Genomic DNA, 25,526 nt, shown 5'->3' with positions numbered 1-25,526 from the left:
TTTTTCCTTTTTGTTATGAGTAAAGTCAAAATATACACGAACAAGTTCAAGGTTATTACGTCGAAAAAAGGAAACTAGTTATATTTTGGTGAAGAGCAACATACATATTGCATGTTTATAAAAGTAAGTATAATCTATAAGCCCATCATAGGACTTTCTGAATTTGATTGCTTTATACGACCGTACATGTAGCTCTTACAATTATAGTTAACTCGTACAATAATAACAAACTCGTGAGCAATGACAAGGATACAACAAGACAGTTGTATCAACATTTACAAACAATACAGTACAGTACATATAAGAATACAATGTATAAAATGTAATAATTTTTTAGGTTTGACATAAATAAAGGCAACAGTAGTATACCGCTGTTCGAAACTCATAAATCGATAGAGATAAAAACAAATCCGGGTTACAAACTAAAACTGAGGGAAACGCATCAAATTATAGACAAATATAAGAGGAGACAGGGTCCGACACTTACGGTTGTGCGATTGCCCGGGGCAAGTTAATGCCGTATTCGGAGAAGTAAAAACATCATCTTGGTTGTCCGATCGGGCAAGTGAAAAATAAAGTGTTATATGATTAAAATTTCACAAAATCAATAGTGTCTGTTGTTTTGTCCATAAATTACTCTGTGATGACACCGCACGGTCGAGTAAAGTGGTCTTAACCCCCCTTCAATGCGTATATTTCGTCATTTGTTCGCACTGAATTCCCCATTTTACCAAAAATAGATCACGTTTAAAAATATTGGCCGATCAGGCGGCTGCGGCGTTGCTTCGTCATTATGGTCATCAATCAGGACACCACTCAGGCATTTCCGACGCACGTGTTATTCCAACCGACCAATGGAAAGCAGAGGTTTATTTTCGTTGTTCTAACTTTAGAATTTGACATCGGATGTGTATTTCCCTAAGATGGAAAAACGTAAAAGCTTGAAAGAGAAAATGAAATTAAACTTCTGGAAATATTATTGACTTCTCAATTCATCAATATTCATACTTCATAATCAATTTACACCCCATATACATGATAACTATATTTTATCTGCATGTACTACATGTACATTACAACCACAAAAATAGCATGTAAAAATTTGGGCATGTAGATTTCACTTTCGGACAAGTAAAAGTAATAGGGCACTTGCCCAACTGGACAAGTTGGTATAAAAGTTAATGTCGAACCCTGGGAGAACAACGACACAACAAAAACACAACATTAAAATGTAACACACACAGAAACGAACTATAATGTAACAATGGCCATTTTCCTGACTTGGTACAGGACATTTCAAGAAAAAATGGTGGGTTGAACCTGGTTTTGTGGCATGCCAAACCTCCCGCTTTTATGGCAATGTTAAATATAACATTAAAATGACAACATTACATGAGATGACTACAATACAAATAAATGGGAGAACATATAGGACAAAGAAACACACGAATAATAGCTAACAAAAGGTACAATTTTGGATATTCATCGTAGAATTGTTTATATGTAAGGTATAATAATTATAGTTAACTCGTACAATTATTAAAAAAACTCGTGAGCAATGCCAATGACAAGGATACAATAAGTTAACATAATTGTATCAACATTTACAAACAATACAGTACAAGAATACAATGTATAATACCGGTGTGGTAATAACAATATCAATATAAGATGATTAAAATGTTTAGTTCTCTGCAGTAAGGATGTTTGCACACAGCACTTGTTTCTATCCGTGGGAAGTTCAACTATCCATATGTAATAGATATTCCATATGGATAGTCGACCTTCCCATGGATAGAAACACATATTACATATGGATAGTTGACATTTCCATGGATAGAAACAAGTGCCTGTGTGTTTGTGGCCCAATGAGAACATGTACCACTAAAAGCAAACTTTTTTACTTGTTTTCTGCTCTTTGGTCTGGTTGTTGTCTCTTTGATACATTCCCCATTTCCATTCTCAATTTTATTATTCCACTGCAAGGATTACATGTATATAAAAAAAGTACTTCTACAATCTTTTACCATTGCAAACTCTTACCACTTTAACTTGTACAAACTTATTTAAATGCACCTAAATGGTGTTAAATGTTGAACATGTATTTGAATTTAACTGAATAACTCACAAGTCTTTTGAAATAAAATTATTTGAAAGTCATATGTTAGGATTTTTTGCTTGTGAGAGCTGTCTACATATTCCACTATATTAATTTTCTATTTCTTTTACTGTTTGGTCTCTTGTGAAGAGTTGTCTCATTGGCAATCATACCATGTTTTCTTATTTTTATATATGGAATATTTAGTGTACACTGATTCCCTGAAAACTCCCTAAAACTCAATAAGAACCTGAGAACCGATAGATCTGACCTGAATAACTCTATTTTTTAGTTTTTAATACTGCTTTTTTTGATAATAAAGACTATAACTTTGAGATATGTCATTTTTCTCAATAAAATTTCTACCCCATTTATCTCTAAGAGAAGCACATGAAGGTTATTTTATTACATATTCAAATTAGCTTAGTGAAAAATTACTTGTATGCCTTTTTTGTCAAAAATTCATTGTGGGATCATAACTGTATTGTATTCCCTTAAAGTCTTAAAGTTTGTATCTCACCAACTAAATTGTAGGATCATTTAATCTTGTTTAAAAAAGATGCTGAAGATACCAAGGGGACATTAAAAACTCATAAGTCAAAGAACTGGAGGTAATCTCAGGTGCTCTGAAAGATTGGCAGATCCTGTTCCACTATACTAAGGCACTCATCCTGTTGGTCATTATAAAAAAAAAATCAGTGATTTTACAATTGAGGAAGAGAGGTCAGGATTGTAGTTACATTGTATGACTATTGGAACATATCTGTGGTCATCTGTAACACAGATATTCCATAACGGTCAACAACAAAAAAATTTACATTTGATAACATAAACTTCCAACTTTAAGATTGCATTTTGAAGAGTAATTCATCATTCATGCAAAAGATGGTCACAATGTTCTGTTTTAACTTCAGAATTTTTATGTCTGAGTTAATATGTACATGAAACTGCAGGTAAAAAGTGAACATCAGGACAAAAAGAGGTAACTATGACCTATTTTTCATGTTTCATCAACCTTGGTAAAGAAAATTCATATATTGCTACCTATAGTAGAGTAGGCTATTACATTTATTATAGAGGGTCACTTAAATTGTGTAAAGATCTAGGCAAATGTTGGTCACTCTCACCTATAATCCATTCATTCTGTCATTAAATCATTTAAACATGCATGTATTGTGTAGAAGGAAGAAAACTTTAGCAATTGTCTGTAGTTTATTGACTGATACTTTAAACTTATTGAAAGCCCTTTTAAGAATAGTCCTCTAGTGGTTTGTTGATGAATTTAGTTATCTGATCATTAAATGTTATGCCTTATACATGTATTTATGTGTTTTTCTCTACATTTTACAGTAATTGTTGGAAAGAAGATTTGTTATCAGGAAAAGATGGCGGCACGGGTATTTTTTAAAATAGAAATATATATATATAAAATATTTGAACATGTATTTATATTACATTAATGGACATTCAAATACAGATATATTGTGTATCATTTAAGCACTTATCATTGATTATTAAATAGAATGGTTGCCAAATTGAAGATTATCAAATGAACTACATGTACTTGCAAAATAAATTGTCACTCACTAATCAAATTAACAAAGCACAGCAAAACAACATCTGAAGATTAAAAACATAACTGTTTCATAATCTGGATTATTCACAGAGATTCTAGAATAAGACATATTAATTATGTTAAGTTTTCCTGAGGACTTAGTACCTATTTTTACAGGACCAAAAAATTTTGGCGGACAGAAACATTCAAACTGATATTTTTTTATACCCAACTCCAGGAGCAGAGCCTATATTGCGATCCCCTTGTTCTTTTGTCTAACAAATATTTTGGTCACACCAAACAGAGAAACTTCAGCTGCATGACAGTGATGAGTTGTAACCTGTGAGCCCCTTTTTGGATCTGTCAGACACCTTCTTTCCTGATAGCTGATACTTTTATAATTTAATTTTTCAATATGTTGAATAAAAACAAATATTTGGTCACACATTTCTTCCATTATTATAAGCTTTACAATACATTATGGTCCATTCCTCACAAACTCCATGTGGTTTATATATATTTCTTTTCTAAAACCCTTGAATAGAAAAAAATGTGAATTTACAATTAGGTCACTTTGATATACATATCAAGCTTGAAATGTTTTACTGTAAGTTAATGTCTCTGGTTCAAAGTTTGGTTTACCAGTGATATTTCAGCACTCTTTATGGTCGTGTACAGTACAGCTCATTTCTGAAATATCTAAGTGACTTGGATTTGCAATTGATGTCTAATTGGTTTTGCGAATTCTGGCATTTATGTTTATTTCTGTGGAAATCTATCTTACAGTACACATAAATTGACATAATGATTATAAGAATAAGAATTTATTTGACACTGTTCAGATTATATATAATATCAAATAAGATTTCAAAACATCATTGAACCAGTAAAACTGAGCATTTGGAATATTCGTATCCTGATTGATTGATTGCTGCTTCCTAACATTCGGGTCTAAATTTATCATGCTTCTTCAGAATAAGTTCTGCAAGGAATGTTGATGATGAAGGTTTGAATATTTGGACTGCCACTGGAAATTGGGTTTGTTGGAAAGGGGTAGAATTTTGCTTTTCAACAGGCCACCAAATACCTCAGAGTATTGATTACCTTAAAGATAAAAAGTTGCAATTTTAGGTTATAAAATGTAGTCAATTTGAAAACTTTCAGATTTAAAAGATAGAATAAAAGAAATACTGAAAATCTTGACACTGGAGAAATGGATATTTAAAGAGAATATATATATGTTGGTTTTGAATTTAAGATGAATAACAAATATGACTGTTGATCGAAGTTTATGAAGACATTTTCATATTTCAGCTCATTACAAAGTCTGGTCGTGTGACAGCCTACTTACCTAACTTGAATGCTGCCGTAAATCATTTCCGTGCATTTTCCACACACTACCTGAAAGATCAACATATTACTTTATGCTCAGATGAGAGTAGTAATGGTAATACTCTATAAATATTTTACTTTTAAATCATGGAAGGCTATTAGAAACAAACTGTCTGATTCTATTCACTGGGTTTTCTACTGATTCCTCTTGCAATCCTTTTAAACAGTAGAGTTATTTATAAAGAGGATTGAGATCTCCTTATTATAAAATAAATAAATTCTTATTATATCAAATCTTGCATGTTGATGTCATGTTAAATTGAGGAAATTCAAAAGGTTAAACATAACCATTATCATAATTCTACTATTTACTTGCATATAGAAATAAGAAGATGTGGTATGAGTGCCAATGAGACAACTCCCCATCCAATTCACTATGTATAAAAAGTAAACAATTATAGGTCAAAGTACGGCCTCCAGCACGGAGCCTTGGCTCACACCGAACAGCAAGCTATAAAGGGCCCCAAAATGACTAGTGTAAAACAATTCAAACAGGAAAACCAAATGTCTAATCTATATAAAAAACGTGAAACAAGATACCTGTTATATGTGGCCGGCTGCAAATAATTATTACCTTTGCTTAATATTTTTTGCAGGTAATATAAAATATGAAATATCACCTGAACTTGGACCATTTGGACCATTAGATAAAAGATTCCCACTTCCAGGGCATGTTGGATTGAAAAACAGTTCAGTTAAGACAACGATGATGATACAACCTGTTTATAGAGATCCTGTAAACATTGATGAATTCTTAACCAAAAATAACTTAGAGAAAAGGCAACAAGAAGTGTTTCAACAAGCACAAGAAGTAGTAAGATCCTAATACTAATAGGAGTTATTGCCCTAATTTTCAGAGAAATTGATTTGTAGCTTTTACTAAATTGTGATTAAAATTACCAGTACCTTTAATTGATGTGTGAAACATTTATTGCAGTGAAAACATCATTTGCTTTCTTAATTCCTTGGAACAGTGATATCTGTCCTTTATTGACTTAGAATTAACTGCTTCTTTTGTACTATCTTACTTTTTATACAACCGCCAAAAAATTATTGTGGTCGTATATTGGTATGACGTTGGCGACGTCGTCGTCGTCCAAAGACACATTAGTTTTCGCACTCTAACTTTAGTTCAAGTGAATGAATCTCAATGAAATTTTACCATAAGGTTCAATACCACAAAAGAAAGGTGGGGATTGATTTTGGGGGTTATGGTACCAACAGTTAAGGAATTAGGGGTCAAAAAGGGGCCAAAAATAAGCATTTTTGTAACTTCCAGACATAACTTGTGTGTAAGTGTATGGATCTCTCTGACATTGTACCACAAAATTCCATATCACAAAGAGAATGCTGGGATTGATTTTGGGGGTAATTGCCTCCAAATTTTAGGAATTAGGGGCCAAAAAGGGGCAAAAAACAAGCATTTTTCTAGTTTCATGACAATAATTTGTGTGTAAGTCTATGGATCTCTCTGACATTGTATCACAAGGTTCCATATCACAAAGGGAATGCTGGGATTGATTTTGGGGGTAATTGCCTCCAAATTTTAGGAATAAGGGGCCAAAAAGGGGCAAAAAACAAGCATTTTTCTAGTTTCATGACAATAACTTGTGTGTAAGTGTATGGATCTTTATGAAATTGTACTGCAAGGTTCCATATCACAAAGGGAAAGCTGGGTTTGAGTTTGGGGGTAATTGCCCTAAACGTTTAGGAATTTGGAGCCAAAAAGGGGCAAAAAAACAAGCATTTTTCTAGTTTCCAGACAATAACTTGTGTTCAAGTGTATGGATCTCTCTGAAATTGTACTGCAAGGTACCATACCACAAAGGGAAGGCTGGGATTGAGTTTGGGGGTGATGAATCATAAGGGGGTTCAAAAAATTTTGGGGGGGATTTTTTTTTCCTTTTTTTTCTTTAAAATTTTCCATTTTAAATTGGTTATTTCTGATTTATATATAAAAGCAAATAATAATGATATGGTTTGAATAGGTAAATTAAAATTTTTTAAGTTCTTAGACCACTTTCATTCCTTGTCAGAAACCTATGCTGTGTCAAATATTTAATTACAATCCAAATTCAGTGCTGTATCAAGCTTGAATGTTGTGTCCATACTTGCCCCAACTGTTCAGGGTTCGACCTCTGCAGTCGTATCGAGCTGCGCCCCAGCGGAGCATTTTATTTCAATAACTGTTTAATAGTAAAACAAAGGATATGGGGTATCCATCCATGACACAAAATCAGTACATGCACAGCAAAAAACACACAAAAAGCCAAGGAACAGCACTTTTATTGCTGTTCATCTCAAATCACAGTGAGGCCTTCAACACTAGGCAAATAAACCCTCATCTCACTGCAAGTTTAAGACAGCCCCTAGCACCAGCTTAAGCGGAATTCTTTGCAAAAATAATTCGGATAGACTTTATAAGATGTAACACCACCAAATCTGGCCCGGTTGAAAAGAACATACTGGAAAGTAATACACATATAAAACATAATAGTTCCTACCCATAGGTGTAAGTATCAAACTATGTAGAATATATGATGGTAATTTAGGTATCAATTGAAAGGTAAAGGACCGATGATCCTTGTAGAACTTATTTTTACTGATATTTGTAAATAATACAAAAATACAGTTGATTTGCTTAACTGTTACTGTTGCCATATATTTATATATTTAAAAATATAAACAGGTTAAATTCTGTAAGTGAAAATTAAATAGCAATATAAATGTGATGATTTATATGTCTTGCTTGTTATTATCATATTTACATATTTTCTTCTTTTAGATTGAAGATCAGTTTTTAGGGGAACCATCTGCTGGTGATAATCTAGAATGTATTGCACAGCAATGTCCAGACCGCCTCAAAAGAGGTAATGCTTCATTTCAGTGTTAAGTTCATTGTTATGAAATATTAGATTATCATAAGAAAATATAGATACAGAAAAACAACATGATATACTTTATGTATTTCACAAATGACACCTGAAACTTAACTAACAAAAATCGTAAGATGCAGAAATGTTCAATTTTAACCTTCATTACAAAACAGAAAGCATTTCCAGTAATGAATATAAAAATTAAAAGACATGGTATGATTGCCCATCAGATAAAAATTCATTAAGAGACCAAAGAACAAGGATCTGAACAACTACAGTTCACTGTTTGTCCTTCAGTAATGAGGAATTATCAAAACCATACATATACACATGTAGCTATAAAAGGTAGTGTTGTCAAATTAAACAGTTTTGCCTAACCGGTTACTCGAATAATCTTTCGACCGATTAACTGGTTAGCTGGTAAAGTTGGAGTTTAAAGGCCTTATCTATACAGTACTCTACAAATGCACGTTTTTATGATATATGATAAATAGAAGTTTAATTTTCTCTGCTTTCTCTGAAAATTCTGTGGAGTGTTTAAATTTGAGATGATTAAGCGTGTTACTCGTACAAACCAGTATACATTAATTCCATTCACATGATTTGCATTTCACCTTTTTTGAGATGGAATTTCGTTTAAAGTATGACAAAGCCATGGTCAATGGAGGTGGCATATTTACATTTAGGTCTAAGCAATATTAAATCAAATATGAAATGATGAAGTAAATTGTAAAATATAATCAGCTTGCAACTGTTCAAAATTCATGTATGCTAATTATGTTAACTTTAGATCTTGCCCCGAGCTGATAGACAAGTTGTCTTTGTGCTAATTAATTTTGTAAAATTGGAATGTTTTCAAGGCTAACAATAGCAATCAATATACTGGACAATTGATCTGTCAAATTAATTACCATGATGATCAGTTTAAAATTCGACAAAATTCCATAATAATTTCAATACACATTTACATCAAATCTATTAAAATGGAAAAAAAGGTCTATTTAAACGGTTAGCGTTTTGGTTTTTCGATATTTGATCCTTCCGACTGTTAAACCGTTGACATAACTAATAAAAGAACAACTAAGTGTATAACTATTCACTGCTGAAATAGTAAAACAATAAAGAAAAACAATTACTACAGACCGTAACTGACGACAACCATTGAATAACAGGCTCCTAGCTGGGACATGCACATAAAGAATGTGGTGGAATTAATCATGTTTGTCTCAGGACAGTAGTGTAACAGCACAACATTATAAGAACTAATTGTACAAAAAACCTTGTTTTCTGTTATTTGAACTTTAAAAGGTAATTGAAATGAATAAAAAGTAGCTATCCTTTTTATGAAGACTTAAGGAATGTTATTTTATTTTCATTGTCATAGCTTGTTCATTTGATGTGTGACAATTTGTAATATTGCAGATGTTCAGGAACTTTTTCCAGAAAGAGATTTAAGAAAATCAAATTTGACTGTGATTGTTATTAGTCAGAAAACCAAAAATGATATGTCAGGATGGAGTGAGGAGGTGGAGGAAGAGAGGGAGAATTTGTTAGCAGAGGTACATGGTTATAATGACATAAATGATATATAATGGACAATAGTTACAATCAACAATCAGTTTGTAGCTTTCCTAGTTTAAAAGACGTGTGTTAGCTATGAATTAATCATATTAAGGAGGAATAATGTATAGGAAAATTTCTCATTTTGTCCAAATGCTCACCTCGAGCAATTCTTAATATTGTTCAGTTTTCTTAGTATTTTTTTTCACTACAGGACCAAATCTGTTTATTATTTATAGAAAAAGGAATACCTTTTGTACCCTTTGAGGTTTTCTTGTCTTGTCTTTTTTGTCTGAAACTACATGGTAATTATTGATATTCTATAAGGTGGGATATCTAGTGATTCCCATGTCTGTCCATACCCCCACCACAGTTTTAGTTTTTTGATAATTATGAATTACAGCTTAACAAAATCTTTTGAAATTAGAATACAATTTCATGGACCATAAAATCCAGGTCAAGTTCGATTGATATATTTACTGTTCAAGAGTTATGGCCCTTGATTATGTTAAAAATTGGGGTTTTTTTTTTGGGGGGGGGTTCTGGATGATATTTAAGGTCTTACTTGACAAAATGTTTTAATTTTAACACATTGTCATTTCCCATTCAATACGTCTCAAGTTAGATTTTGACTGTGATGGGTCTTTCCTTTAAAGAATTATGCCCCTAAATTATCTAAAAAATTTGGATTTTATGGGTTTCTGGATGATAATTCAAGTACCACTTGACAAAATATTTTCTGATTTTCCTATATATGGATAAAAATAACATTTTCCTCATGACAGAATCATTTTGAATTTAAACACAATTTCACAGACCATAATATACAGGTCAAATTCGATTTTGACGGTGGACATTTATCATTCAAGAGTTATGTTGCAGGAGAGGTATCTGTGATTATAACACCACATAATGCTAGTTTTTCAGGAATTTATGTTTTGACAGTATTTTCTGGACTTTCCATCAATATAATGATGTCAAAATATTTGTATCTTTTTTATACGCTGTTTACGGGCGTATTATGGTATACTGTTGTCCGTCCGTCCGTCTGTCCGTCCGTCCATCATCAACATGTCGGACATTCACTCAAAAACGCTTAAACCAATATGCATGAAACTTTGGTGAATTGTTTATATCTATTGACGTGAGTTCCCTTTAATTTTTTATAAATTTCGGATTTATTGTTTCTGAGTTCTGGGGTTTTATTCATTAAAAAAGGGGGGATTTTCCAGTTTGTGGACAATAACTCAAAAACAATTTCACCAATTTGCAAGAAACTTTGGTGAATTGTTTATTTCTATCGACATAATTTCCCTTTTGATTTTTATAAATTTTAGACCATACGTTTCCAATTTATGGGGTTTTATTCATTACAAAAAGGGGGATTTTCCAGTTTTCGGACAATAACTGAAACTTTGGTGAATTGTTTATATCTATTCAGAAATAATTTAATTTTGGATGTAACGTGTCTCCTGATTGGCTGACGTTGTTTTGTTTATCAGCTCATAGACATAATTTTGTCATGTGACCTTGACGTCATCAACGTTTTTTCATGGTATACTCCGGTTTAAAATGGAATTGAGAATTAAATTTTAAGAAATGACTGTAATATTTTTTCTGTCTATTCTACGCGGGTTATTCAGTGTTCACCACATTTTTGATGTTATTTCTTCATAGACAGAAAAAATATTACAGTCATTCCTTAATTGAAGTAAACTCCCTTTAAAATTTTATAAATTTTAGATTTTACATTTCCTAGTTATCATGGTTATGGGGTTTTATTCATTAAAATAGGGGGGATTTTCCAGTTTTTATACAACCACAAACAACTGCAAAAACATTTTGCGGTCGTATATTGGTATGACGTTGGCTTCGTCGTTGTCCGAAGACACATTGGTTTTCGCACTCTAACTTTAGTTTAAGTGAATGGATCTCTATGAAATTTTACCATAAGGTTCAATACCACAAAAGGAAGGTTGGGATTGATTTTGTGGGTTATGGTACCAACAGTTAAGGAATAAGGGGTCAAAAAGGGGCCAAAAATAAGCATTTTTGTAACTTCCAGACATAACTTGTGTGTTAGTGTATGGATCTCTCTGACATTGTACCACAAGGTTCCATATCACAAAGGGAATGCTGGGATTGATTTTGGGGGTAATTGCCTCAAAATTTTAGGAATTAGGGGCCAAAAAAGGGTAAAAAAACAAGCATTTTTCTAGTTTCATGACAATAACTTGTGTGTAAGTGTATGGATCTTTCTGAAATTGTACTACAAGGTTCCATATCACAAAGGAAAAACTGGAATTGAGTTTGGGGGTAATTGCCCAAAACGTTTAAGAATAATGGGCCAAAAAGGGGCCAAAAATAAGCATTTTTCTAGTTTCCACACAATAACTTGTGTTCAAGTGTATGGATCTCTCTGAAATTGTACTTCAAGGTATCATATCACAAAGGGAAGGCTGGGATTGATTTTGGGGGTAATTGCCTCAAAATTTTAGGAATTAGGGGCGAAAAAGGGGCAAAAAACAAGCATTTTTCTAGTTTCAGGACAATAACTTGTGTGTAAGTGTATAGATCTTTATGAAATTGTACTACAAGGTTCCATATCACAAAGGGAAAGCTGGGTTTGAGTTTGGGGGTAATTTCCCTAAACGTTTAGGAATTTGGGGCCAAAAAACAAGCATTTTTCTAGTTTCCAGACAATAACTTGTGTTCAAGTGTATGGATCTCTCTGAAATTGTACTGCAAGGTACCATACCACACAGGGAAGGCTGGGATTAAGTTTGGGGGTGATGAATCAGAAGGGGGTTAAAAAAATTGGGGGGGGGGGGTCTTTTTTCCTTTTTTTTTCTTTAAAATTTTCCATTTTAAATTGATTATTTCTGATTTATATATAAAAGCAAATAATAATGATATGGTTTGAATAGGTAAATTAATAAATTTTTAAGTTCTTAGACCACATTCATTCTGTGTCAGAAACCTATGCTGTGTCAAATATTTAATCACAATCCAAATTCAGTGCTGTATCAAGCTTGAATGTTGTGTCCATACTTGCCCAACTGTTCAGGGTTCGACCTCTACGGTCGTATCAAGCTGCTTTCAGCGGAGCATTTTATTGGACAATAACTCAAAAAACAATTTCACCAATTTGCAAAAAACTTTGGTGAATTGTTTATTTCTATCGACATGAGCTCCCTTTTGATTTTTATACGACCACAAAAAATTTTGCGGTCCTATATTGATATGACGTTGTCGTCGTCGGAAGACACATTGGTTTTCGCACTCTTACTTAAGTTTAAGTGAATGGATCTCTATGAAACTTTACCATAAGGTTCAATACCACATAAGGGAGGTTGGGATTGATTTTGGGGGTTATGGTACCAACAGTTAAGGAATTAGGGGCCAAAAAGGGGCAAAAAATAAGCAATTTTGTTTCTTCCAGCCATAACTTGTGTGTTAGTGTATGGATCTCTCTGACATTGTACCACAAGGTTCCATATCACAAAGGGAATGCTGGGATTGATTTTGGGGGTAATTGCCTCAAAATTTGGGGCCAAAAAAGGGGCAAAAAACAAGCATTTTTCTAGTTTCATGACAATAACTTGTGTGTAAGTGTATGGATCTTTCTGAAATTGTACTACAAGGTTCCATATCACAAAGGAAAAACTGGAATTGAGTTTGGGGGTAATTGCCCAAAACATTTAGGAATAAGGGGCCAAAAATAGGCCAAAAATGGGCCAAAAATAAGCATTTTTCTAGTTTCCAGACAATAACTTGTGTTCAAGGGTATGGATCTCTCTGAAATTGTACTGCAAGGTACCATACCACAAAGGGAAGGCTGGGATTGATTTTGGGGGTAATTGCCTCAAAATTTTAGGAATTAGAGGCGAAAAAGGGGCAAAAAACAAGCATTTTTCTAGTTTCAGGACAATAACTTGTGTGTAAGTGTATGGATCTTTATGAAATTGTACTACAAGGTTCCATATCACAAAGGGAAAGCTGGGTTTGAGTTTGGGGGTAATTGCCCAAAACATTTAGGAATAAGGGGCCAAAAATAGGCCAAAAATGGGCCAAAAATAAGCATTTTTCTAGTTTCCAGACAATAACTTGTGTTCAAGGGTATGGATCTCTCTGAAATTGTACTGCAAGGTACCATACCACAAAGGGAAGGCTGGGATTGATTTTGGGGGTAATTGCCTCAAAATTTTAGGAATTAGAGGCGAAAAAGGGGCAAAAAACAAGCATTTTTCTAGTTTCAGGACAATAACTTGTGTGTAAGTGTATGGATCTTTATGAAATTGTACTACAAGGTTCCATATCACAAAGGGAAAGCTGGGTTTGAGTTTGGGGGTAATTGCCCTAAATGTTTAGGAATTTGGGGCCAAAAAGGGGCCTTAAAACAAGCATTTTTCTAGTTTCCAGACAATAACTTGTGTTCAAGTGTATTGATCTCTCTGAAATTGTACTGCAAAGTACCATACCACAAAGGGAAGGCTGGGATTGAGTTTGGGGGTAATGAATCATAAGGGGGTTAAAAAAATTTGAGGGAGAGATATTTTTTCCTTTTTGTCGAGCCTTCGACTTTATTCGAAAAAGCGAGACATAGCGATCCTGCATGGCGTCGTTGTCGTCGTCTGCGGCGGCGTCCACAAATATTCACTCTGTGGTAAAAGTTTTTTAAATTTTAATAACTTTCTTAAACTATCCTGGATTTCTACCAACTTGGACAGAAACTTGTTTATGATCATAAGATAGTATCCAGAAGTAAATTTTGTAAAAAAAAAAAATCCATTTTTTCCGTATTTTACTTATAAATGGACTTAGTTTTTCTGCCGGGAAATATTACATTCACTCTGTGGTTAAAGTTTTTAAAATTTTAATAACTTTCTTAAACTATCCTGGGTTTCTACCAAACTTGGACAGAAGCTTGTTTATGATGATAAGATAGTATCCAGAAGTAAATTTTGTAAAAAAAAAAATCCATTTTTTCCTTATTTTACTTTTAAATGGACTTAGATTTTCTGCCAGGAAACAACACATTCACTCTGTGGTTAAAGTTTTTATACCCCCGTTTACGGGACGTATTATGGTATACCGTTGTCCGTCCGTCTGTCCGTCTGTCTATCCGTCCGTCCGTCGTCAACATGTCCGACATTAATTCAAAAACGCTTTAATATGCATGAGACTTTAGTAAATTGTTTATATCTATTGATGTGAGCTTCCTTTTGTTTTTTATGAATTTTGGATTTACCATTTCTGAGTTTTGGGGTTTTATTCATTAAAAAAGGGGGGATTTTCCATTTTTCGGACAATAACTCAAAAACAATTTCACCAATTTGCATGAAACTTTTGTGAATTGTTTATATCTATTGACATGAGCTCCCTTTCGTTTTTTATAAATTTCAGATTTACCGTTTCCGAGTTTTGGGGTTTTATTCATTAAAAAAGGGGGGATTTTCCAGTTTTCGGACAATTACTCAAAAACAATTTCACCAATTTGCAAGAAACTTTGGTGAATTGTTTATTTCTATCGACATGAGCTCCCTTTTGATTTTTATAAATTTTAGACTATACGTTTCCGATTTATGGGGTTTTTTTTCATTACAAAAAGGGGGATTTTCCAGTTTTCGGACAATAACTCAAAAATGCTGAAAGCATTTTTTATGAAACTTTCGTAAATTGTTTATATCTATTGATGTAAGCTCCCTTTTGATTTTTATAAATTTTTGATTTTACATCAGGAGGAGAGTTATGGCCCTTGAACTAAGGTGACTAGTGTTTCATAGCTCCGTAAAAAAATTGATATTCTGAAGATTTCAACAAAAGTATGGTATGAATTTTGTGTATCGTGTATGCAACATATAATTTCCGTACTAAAACGACTAAAACTTTCCATTTTGATAACCAATTGTAATATTTATTGATGTGTACTGACAAAGAAAACCCAAACGAAGAAAACAAAATGGCTGCCTCTTATGCTAAAGCAGCAAGTAGTGAAGACAAAAACGATGATTACAAGATTGGTAGTGTTAAACCAATATTTCTCTTAGAGTCCGATGTCTTTGGTGAAAATGCTACAAACTATAGAGGCCAGCGACTATTTCTGACACATCCTGAGGTGTACAGAGCAATAAATGAGCAAGTACCTGTAAAAGCCTTAATTGGGTTACAGAGAGTTCGTGGTACGTGGCGAATATATTTTGACAATGAATATGCACAAAAAGATCTACTGTCTGTAGGTCTAACAATCAGAACAAAATCTGTAACTTTGTACACCAGAAACCCAAATGTAACAATGAACGAGCAAGAAGATACAATTAAGGTACGCGTAAAAAATGTACCCCTATCAGCAGATGATGAGCAGATTATAAGATCCCTTGAGCTTTCAGCTAGCAAATGTGAGGTACTCAACCACTTCAGGGAGAGGCTAAGAATAGATTTCCTCCTCACAAATTGCAGGACAGGTGATCGCATTGTTGTGTGCAAACCATTTGATCCACCGCTTCCAAAGTCATTAAAGATTGGAAAATACTGGGCCACAATCAACCATTATGGTCAGCAACAAACAAACAGACCAAATATGAAATGTAGTAAGTGCTTATCCGAAGGTCATACAGCAAATGTCTGTCCGAATGGATGGAAGTGCAAAAAATGTGGTCAAACAGGCCATAAGCAGTATGAATGCGACGAAAACTCAGAAGGAGAATTTGAAGGTAATGATTCATATATGACTAACACTGATCGCGATAATAAACAAGATAATTCTAATGTTCACGACAATAGTGAGAATTATGAGCAGAATCAAGACCATGATGATATCGACAAGCCAAGTCAGGAGAGTGAGGTCCATTTCCGGAGTTCGACACAACCTCTCATGAGTACCGAGGATAAGAGTAGGTCAGAGAGTGACACAGAACATTCACAATCGATCCTCGATAATCACGATAGGGTGTCCGCCAGAAAAGACAATTCACCAAAAAAGAAGGAAAAACCAAAACATCCTAAAAGTGATGACAGGAGACCTGGCATCTCAAGATATTTAATAAAACCTGGTCATGAGCAGGCTAATGCAACAAACAAAACGCCTAACAAGTCAAGAACAAGAACTCAAAACATTGAAAAATCACCAGTAACGCCAACTGAAAATTTACACGACGCTACAAGAGAGGAAGCTGCAAAGAAGCAGAAAAAGAAACCATAAACTGTATATATGTGTAAAGAACTACAAAAAATAAAGACTAAAATTTATTTATTATAACAATAATAAAAAAAAATAAAAAAAATCGAAAAACCAAAATGCATAATAAAAATCACATTCCTCACAATACTGTCTGTATAGCACTGTTTTTACTTATTTTTAACTGTATATATTATCCAGAATATCATTTAAACTGTTTGAGTGGTATAGCTGTTGAAGGTTATCCACAATCAATTCAGGTAGTTGTTATCCTGAAAAAGACAAATAAAACAATTAATCAATTTGTAAATGGAAATAAAAACAATATGTATGAAATTATGTATAAGAATGTAAAAATATGTAAGAAAAAGGGAAAGAAGTGTTACTCTGAAAGCCTAGCTAATAAAGTAGTATGCTGTGTAAAAGTAGTTATTTGTTTAATAACTTTGATAATCATGTTATACAAAATGTATGTGTGGAGTATATTGTATTTTAATGTACTAAATAGGTGTTTATGTATCATCTTACAAATAAACATAAAAAGCTCTATTCACAACAAATTAAGCAAAGTTAAAATGAACTCCTCAAAACTAGATGAAATAACATTGACCAGACAGGCTATAAATAGGATGAGGTCAAAATATAGATCGAATACAATTGTAAATAGAGAACTAGTATACCTGGGGAGCAGGTGTTTAAATTTCTTACAGAATAAACATTATAAAAGTGATAAATATATTAATCACAGATTATCAAAAACTAAGTACAAAAAAAATCAAGTAAGATATGTTAATGCTTGTGATAAAGAACTGCTCAAAATATTAGACAGCCATTTAAAGAATCATATGAACAAAGATGTAGATTTCAACTCCACATGTAAATATCTCAGATCTGATAATCTAATAGAAATCATCCAAGCATGTAAAGTCTATGAAACGGATAAAAGGAAAAAAATAAAAGAATTCAAAGTTAAAATAAATGTAGGCACAATCAAAAGTAATAAACAAATAATGCTGAAGATAAAATACTACAGAGATAATAAGAATAATTACTCACCATGCTTGGAGTTCAGGAAGATAAATAAATTTAACTATAATCCACCATGAATAAATATCTGCATATATGCACGGTCAATGCTAATGGCCTGCAGCAACCTGACAAAATAATTAAAATAGTTAGTTGGGCAAATCAACAAAAATGTGATATAATATTTATTCAAGAAACTCATTTCACAAATTTAATGCAAGATACTTTGAATAAAGAATTTGGTGAAAATCTTTTAAGAAGTGATGGAACAAGTAATTCGCGTGGGGTAGCAATATGGTTAAGGGATGGAATTCATTTCAAAATTATAGATGAACACAAGGATTCTGAAGGGAGATTTATCTTAATTAACATTGAAATTAATGAAAATATCTACACACTAGCTAATATCTATGCTCCAAATAGATTAAGAGAAAGAAATAGTTTTTTCAAAAAAGTTAAATCTTATATAAATAAAAATGGACTAGGCCAAACTATCCTTGGGGGCGATTTCAATGATATTTGGTCATTGAATGATACAAAAAACAAAACTAAATCCTCCAAAAAATTTGATAAACCAGTAACAAGTTTGAAAGGGCTGATAAAATCATCCAAATTAATAGATATTTGGAGAATCAAAAATAAAAACACAAGACAATTTACCTGGTGTAGAAAAGATAGATCAGAAGCCACAAGGATTGATTATTTCTTTATATCAAAAGAAGTACAAAAAAATTGTAAAAGTTGTGACATTAGACCTATAATCCAAAAACTAACTGATCATAATGCGGTATCATTAAAAATTAATACTGACAGAGGAAATAAGGGACGAGGCTATTGGAAATTAAATTCAAGTGTTTTAAATAATGAAGATTACACAATTTTAATCAAAAAGTTGATATCTAAATATGAAAAAGATTCATTCAACTGCAATGATCTGGGGATACTATGGGATAACTTGAAAATAGAAGTAAGGGATGCAAGTTTAGACTACTGTAAAATTAAAGCTAAATTAAAAAAGGATGAAATTAATATTCTAGAAAAACAACTGAATAATCTTAATAATGAAATAGATAATGGTATTGATAAAAGTCAAAACTTAAAAATAGAAATTGAGAAGGTTGAAAATAAGTTAGAGGGTTTGTATAAAGATAAAATTAAAGGGCAAAAAATTAGGTCAAGGGTAAAATGGTTTGAAGAAGGGGAAAAAAATAGTGCATACTTCTTGGGACTAGAAAAAAGTCGTCAAACAAAAAAGATCATAACTGAATTATATGATGAAAATGGATCTACGACAACTGACCAAGATAAAATTCTAAATTTACAAGTAAAATACTACAAAAAGCTTTACGAGTCAACTAATCCTAATGATAATGATGTTAAAATGTATATTAAAGAAACAGAAATACCAAAAAAACTAAAAGACTCTGATAGTATTCAATGTGAAGGGAATGTAACAGAAACTGAATGTACAGATGCAATATTTAAAATGAAATTAAATAAATCCCCTGGTCTGGATGGGCTGACAGTAGAATTTTATAGACAATTTTGGGGTAGTCTAAAGAATATTATGGTCAAGGTTTTCAATAATAATTTTGAAAAAAAAGAATTAACAAATTCTCAAAAGAAAGGTGCTATTTCGCTTATTTTTAAAAAGAATGACCCTTTTTCATTAAATAACTACCGTCCTATAACATTATTGAATATTGATACGAAATTACTAGCTTATGTGTTGGCACAGAGACTGAAAAATGTTCTTCCTTCTATAATAGTCTAGATCAAACTGGATATGTTAAAAATAGATACATAGGTTTTAATATTAGACAAATACAAGACATTATAGATTACTCTGAAAAATTTAATATAGAAGGAGCAATACTTTTTTTGGATTTTAGTAAAGCTTTTGACTCTTTGGAATGGACATTTATGACAGAAACGCTAAAAAAGTTTGGATTTAAAAATGGCCTTATCAGATGGGTGGAAACTATGTATAATGGCATTAAAGGCTGTATTTTAAATAATGGGTGGGTTTCAGGTCCGTTTAAAATATATCGTGGTATACGACAAGGGTGTCCGATTTCTGCTCTTCTTTTTGTCATAACAGTAGAATTAATGGCAATAAGGCTAAGAAGTAATAAAGATTTTAAAGGAATAACAATAAAATTAGATGGAAAATCATGTAATTTAAAAATTTGTCAATTAGCTGATGACACAACTCTTTTTTTTCAGTCACGAAAAGAAATAAGTCTGGCTCTTAGTATAATTGAAACATTCGGCAGCTTTTCAGGATTAAAACTAAATAGAAATAAAACAGAAGGGATATGGTTAGGAAAATTAAAAAGTTCAAAAGATAAATATGAAAATATAAACTGGACAAATAAACCAATTAAAAGCTTAGGTATTTACTTTGGTTATGACAAAAAAGAATGTGACACACTGAATATGGAAAAAGTCATGGATAAAATAGCGAAACTTGTAGATAGATGGTCAAAACGAAGATTAACCCAATTGGGAAAAATATTAATCGTAAAAGCTCTTTTGCTACCAAATATAACTTACATTGCAACTAATAGTATCATAAGTAAAGATAAACTACAAAATATTAATAATTTAAAATATAAATTTATTTGGAATGGAGGAAAAGATAAAATAAAAAGGTCAATAATTACTAAAAATTTTTCAGAGGGGGGTTTAAATATGATTGATATCGAGTCGTATATAAAATCAATACATATAAAATGGATTATAAAAATAATACAATCAGGGAATGCAAATTGGGCTGTATTACCAAAGCTATACCTCAATAAATTTGGCAAAAACTTACTTATTTTCAAGATAAATTTGAATAAAATAAAAATGCTAGATAAAAAAATATGGAACGAAACACCAATTTTCTATCAAGAGATGATAAAAACATGGATAAATGTTAACAATTGTAACAATATTAATCATGATCAAATTGAGAATTATTTAGATATTAGAAAACAAATAATATGGGGAAATAGATTTATAAAATTTCAAGGAAAATGTTTGTTCTTTGATAACTGGATTGACAGCGATATATTATATATTAATGACATAATCGATAAAAGGGGGAAGATATCAGAAGAAAAAATTATTTCAAAATTGAAAAATAAAAGTAATTGGATTGCAGAAATCTTAAAAATTAAAAATTCCATACCAAAACGATGGGTCAACATATTAAAATCAGAAGAATCATTCAAAACTAATGTTCATATTAACCGAACTAGAATCAAATTTCGAGACAATACTGATATCCTTACTATCAATAATAAAGACATATATAAAATAGTGCTAGGTCAAGTAATAACAGAAACGCCAATTGGATTTGCTAAATGGGAAAGACTCTTTGGTAATGGAAGTCTCAAAAATGAATTTAAAGACTCTATTAAATTCACTTTTGAGTATCTAAAAGATAATAAAATAAAAATGTTCAGATGGAAATTAATGCATTTTATTTTACCAAATGAACAGCTGCTTTTCCAGTGGAAAATTGCACAAAATGACCTATGTACTTATTGCAATGAACTAGATAACTATAACCATTTCTTCATTACATGTCAATATCATAAAATATTTTGGAAATCAATGAAAGATTTACTCAAAAGAGTTGGCATAGAAGAACATGTTATAAGTCTCCGTTCTCTTGTCATAGGATACAAAATTAATGATAAAGCTTACTTTGCACTTAATCATTTGCTTAGTTAAATGTTCTTTTCAGTCTATAAGGCACACTATGTTTCGAATAAAAAATCTAAATGGGTAGATACAATGAAAATATTTAAATATGAAATAAATAATATAGTAGAATTATATAGTTTGGTAAACATGAAGATAAACTGTTTATTAACAAAAGTGTATAACATTTTGAGAAAAAACTAAGGTAATGTTATAGAAATGTGAAAATATACATGTAGCATAAAGTATTTTGTAATATCAATATGATGTCAATGTGCTTATAAATGCACCTGATACCTTAAATGTTAAGGTATACAAGTACTTATTATCTACTTATAATATATATATGAAAAGATCTGTACTTGGTGTGTGTGTGTGTTGGTGTGTGTGTGTGTGTGTGTATGTGTTGGTGTGTGTGTCTACATTGTACAAGTATGTATATATGGGTGTGGATACTTTATTTGCTTCAAAATAATTGGCTAAGAAATAAAGAAAAAGGGGTAAAAATAAAGAACAATATAACTAATACCATGTTACTGGGCAGATATAGTAACTAAGTGTACAGAATTTGATGCTATTCTTGAAAATTTGAGGCAATTAATATTTTATAGCCTATCTGCATATAATTTCAAATGTGATGCTTAAAATGTATAAAACATGCAACTATGAAGGAGTTTTGTGTGTGTATCTTGGATGTTTGAATCTGTCTGTGTGTGTGTAGTACGAATATGACTTCAGAAAATTCAAGTATGTGTATGTTTACAAAATAGCTGATAGGTATTTTAAGGTCACGACACGGGATCATGTTCAATTGTTCATAACGTTATGTAGGTCAAATAAATAACACATTTATTTCAAATCATTTGATTTATAACAGATAAAAACATATAATTAAAACATCTCACCTTTTCGTATTTTTATTCCAAATTACAAAACATTGCAGAATTGTGTAAATCCCAACTTGAAGCACAAAAAACGTGCGAGGTCATCGACCAGTGACCGCATTTAGTTTCTGGAACATTTAAGATAGTATACAAAAACTCATTCCGAAATAAATAGTGATAAATTCCGTAATATATTGACGAACTTGTGTGATAACGTGTGTAATGTTACATGAATATATAGTATTTTATATAGAAAAAAATAAACATATTTTGTAGTAGACTATTTAAAACAGCTATTTGTAATAGCAATTTATTTATTTAGATATTGATAGAATTTTTTTTTGTTAATTCTACTGAATATTCTCCCTGGATATTCGGTGGCACTATTAACAGGGATACTTGATGGAATGCTGTACATCAAGTGTTATTGTTAACAGCAAGTTGTGCAATAAAGTATCAATTTGAGTGTTAAAAAAAAAAAAAAAAGATTTTACATCAGAAACCTATAATATGTCAAATATTTAATTACAATCCAAATTCAGACCTGTATCATGCTTGAATATTGTGTCCATTTTTGCCCCAACTGTTCAGGGTTGGACCTCTGCGGGCGTATCCAGCTGCGCTCAGCGAAGCAGTTTATTAAAATTAATAACTTTCTTATACTATTTTGGATTTGTACCAAACTTGGACAGAAGCTTGTTGATGATCAAAAGCTAGTATCTAGAAGGAAATTTTGTAAAAAAATAAAACCATTTTTTCCGTATTTTACTTTTAAATGGACTTAGATTTTCTGCCAGGAAACAACACATTCACTCTGTTGTTAAAGTTTTTAAAATTTTAATAACTTTCTTATACTATTTTGGATTTGTACCAAACTTGGACAGACACTTGATTATGATCAAATGCTAGTATCTAGAAGGAAATTTTGTTTACTTCCAGTTAACATTACATTCAGTCTGCAGTTAAACATTTATTAGATTCATAAACTATCCTGGATTTTTACCAAACTTGGACAGAAGCTTCTAACAATCAAAAGATAGTATCAAGAGGAATATTTTTATTGATTTACTTCCTCATTTTTGTTGAGCCTGTGATTAACAGAAAAAGTAGGCGAGACACTGGGTTCCACGGAATCCTTACAAATTTTTTTCCTTTTTTTTCTTTAAAATTTTCCATTTTAAATTGGTTTTTTCTGATTTATATATAAAAGCAAATAATAATGATATGGTTTGAATAGGTAAATTAAAAATTTTTAAGTTCTTAGACCACATTCATTCTGTGTCAGAATCCTATGCTGTGTCAAATATTTAATCACAATCCAAATTCAGTGCTGTATCAAGCTTGAATGTTGTGTCCATACTTGTCCCAACTGTTCAGGGTTCGACCTCTGCGGTCATATCAAACTGCGCCCAGCAGAGCATTTTATTTTAAAATTTTAGACTATACGTTTCTGATTTATGGGGTTTTATTCATTACAAAAAGGGGGATTTTCCAGTTTTCGGACAATAACTCAAAAATGCTTTCAGCATTTTTTATGAAACTTTGGTAAATTGTTTATATCTATTGTTGTAAGCTCCCTTTTGATTTTTATAAATTTCAGATTTTATGTTTCAGAGTTATAAGATTTTATTCATAAAAAAAGTATATTTATTAAGATAACCTCCCTTTAGTTTTTATAAATTTCTGATATAACATTGAGAAGTTATTGTTTGTTTATAGTCTGACAACAGATTTACTTAGTATTGCGCAACAGCACAGTGTATTGCACAGCAGCAAGAAATCTTTATTTGAATATAAATTCAATTCATATAACCAATTTCAAGTTCTTTGACTACATTTATTCAGAAACCTATAATATGTCAAATATTTAATACAATCCAAATTCAGACCTGTATCAAGCTTGAATATTGTGTCCATTTTTGCCCCAACTGTTCAGGGTTGGACCTCTGAGGGCGAATCCATCTGCGCTCAGCGAATCAGTTTTTTGGATGTCACTACCATAGCTTATCATAAGTTACAGGGACATTAGCTACGAGATATAAAAAAAAAAAAAAAAAAAAAAAAAAGGGGGGGGGGGGCCACGGTGGCTGAGTTACTACTGTAATCACTAGCCAATCAACACTGAGGTAGTGAGTTCGAACCCCGCTCGTGCGGGTGCACTGTACTCTTATCTTAATTGACTAGGATTGTCAGTTTTCCTATCGAAGGTCATGGTTTTCTCTGGGCACTCGGGCTTCCTCCACCAATAAAAACTGGCTTCGACGAAATAGCCAAAAAGCGGTGCTTAAAAGTGGCGTTAAAACACCAAAAATCAAAAATCAAATTAAAAAAAATAACATTTGTTTTTTTATTTGTTCAATCCTTAATGACTGTGAAGTAGTGAAAAAATAAATCGCTTTTAGCAGCCAGTTTGGTTAAATTTTGTCAAAATAAACTAAGAAACATAGCTGATGAATTGTTCACTTGCAAGATTTTATTGATGTGATGTGTTTTATTTACAGTTCAAAGAAGCAGCAAAACATTTTTGTAATGTTTTAATGGAAGCTGGATACTGGGCAGATTTTATTGATGTGTTGTGTTTTATTTACAGTTCAATGAAGCAGCAACAGATATTTGTAATGTTTTAATGGAAGCTGGATACTGGGCAGATTTTATTGATCCTTCTTGTGGAAAACCTGTACGTAAAGTGTTATAACAAAATCTGTATGTTAAGTTTTATATTTGTGGTCACATACACTCTCCTTTACATTCAAATTATACTTCAAAGTCCGTAAATAGAAGTTGGATAAGTAATAAGAACAACTAGTTAATGTTGAAAATATTATTTGTACAGAGAAGAAAAAACACATCAATATATTCGACATAATTCTGCTGAAACAAAAAAAAACTTTCCAATAATTCCTTGATTGTGGTAAAATTTTTCTTTATTATTTTCAGTATCTTGGTCCACATACCAATGCCACCATGTTTGAAACAGATGAACGGTACAGAACATTTGGATTTGAAATAGATGATCTAGGCTGTTGTAAAGTTCTCCGACATCGTTTGTGGGGAACACATTCTTATGTTGGCTGTCTGTTTACTGACGCTCCAATAGATCATCCATTTATAAGTGCTATGAAAGTAAAGAACTAGTGAAAGTGAAATTGAATTTGAACTAGTTTGTTATCTATTTCCAATGCTATTATTTATGTAAGTTGGTGAGAGATTAAATGCAGTTAAACTGATGAAAGTATGGAAATAAACGTGTTTTAAATGCTAA

The 25,526-nt window shown here is 31.9% G+C and overlaps 1 protein-coding gene across 2 annotated transcripts; it reads left to right on the top strand.

Moving 5' to 3' along the window:
- Positions 1-10: 10 nt before the first annotated feature.
- LOC127728539 (cobalamin trafficking protein CblD-like) lies at positions 11-25,526 on the top strand. Of its 2 annotated transcripts, XM_052235987.1 has the most exons (9): positions 29-123; positions 3,013-3,080; positions 3,449-3,495; positions 4,968-5,100; positions 5,642-5,859; positions 7,831-7,915; positions 9,344-9,480; positions 24,855-24,941; positions 25,202-25,526. In XM_052235987.1, the coding sequence occupies exons 3-9, from the start codon at positions 3,484-3,486 to the stop codon at positions 25,397-25,399; spliced, it is 870 nt and encodes a 289-aa protein (XP_052091947.1). In that variant the 5' UTR covers positions 29-123; positions 3,013-3,080; positions 3,449-3,483; the 3' UTR covers positions 25,400-25,526. The 2 variants fall into 2 exon arrangements, with proteins under 2 accessions (XP_052091946.1, XP_052091947.1); XM_052235986.1 differs by lacking the exon at positions 3,013-3,080 and having other exon boundaries at positions 11-123.

The sequence above is a fragment of the Mytilus californianus genome, unplaced genomic scaffold, assembly GCF_021869535.1.
Source record: "Mytilus californianus isolate M0D057914Y unplaced genomic scaffold, xbMytCali1.0.p SCAF_2, whole genome shotgun sequence".
Taxonomy (NCBI): Eukaryota; Metazoa; Mollusca; class Bivalvia; order Mytilida; family Mytilidae; genus Mytilus; species Mytilus californianus.
This window is presented reverse-complemented; position numbering and strand designations above follow the sequence as displayed.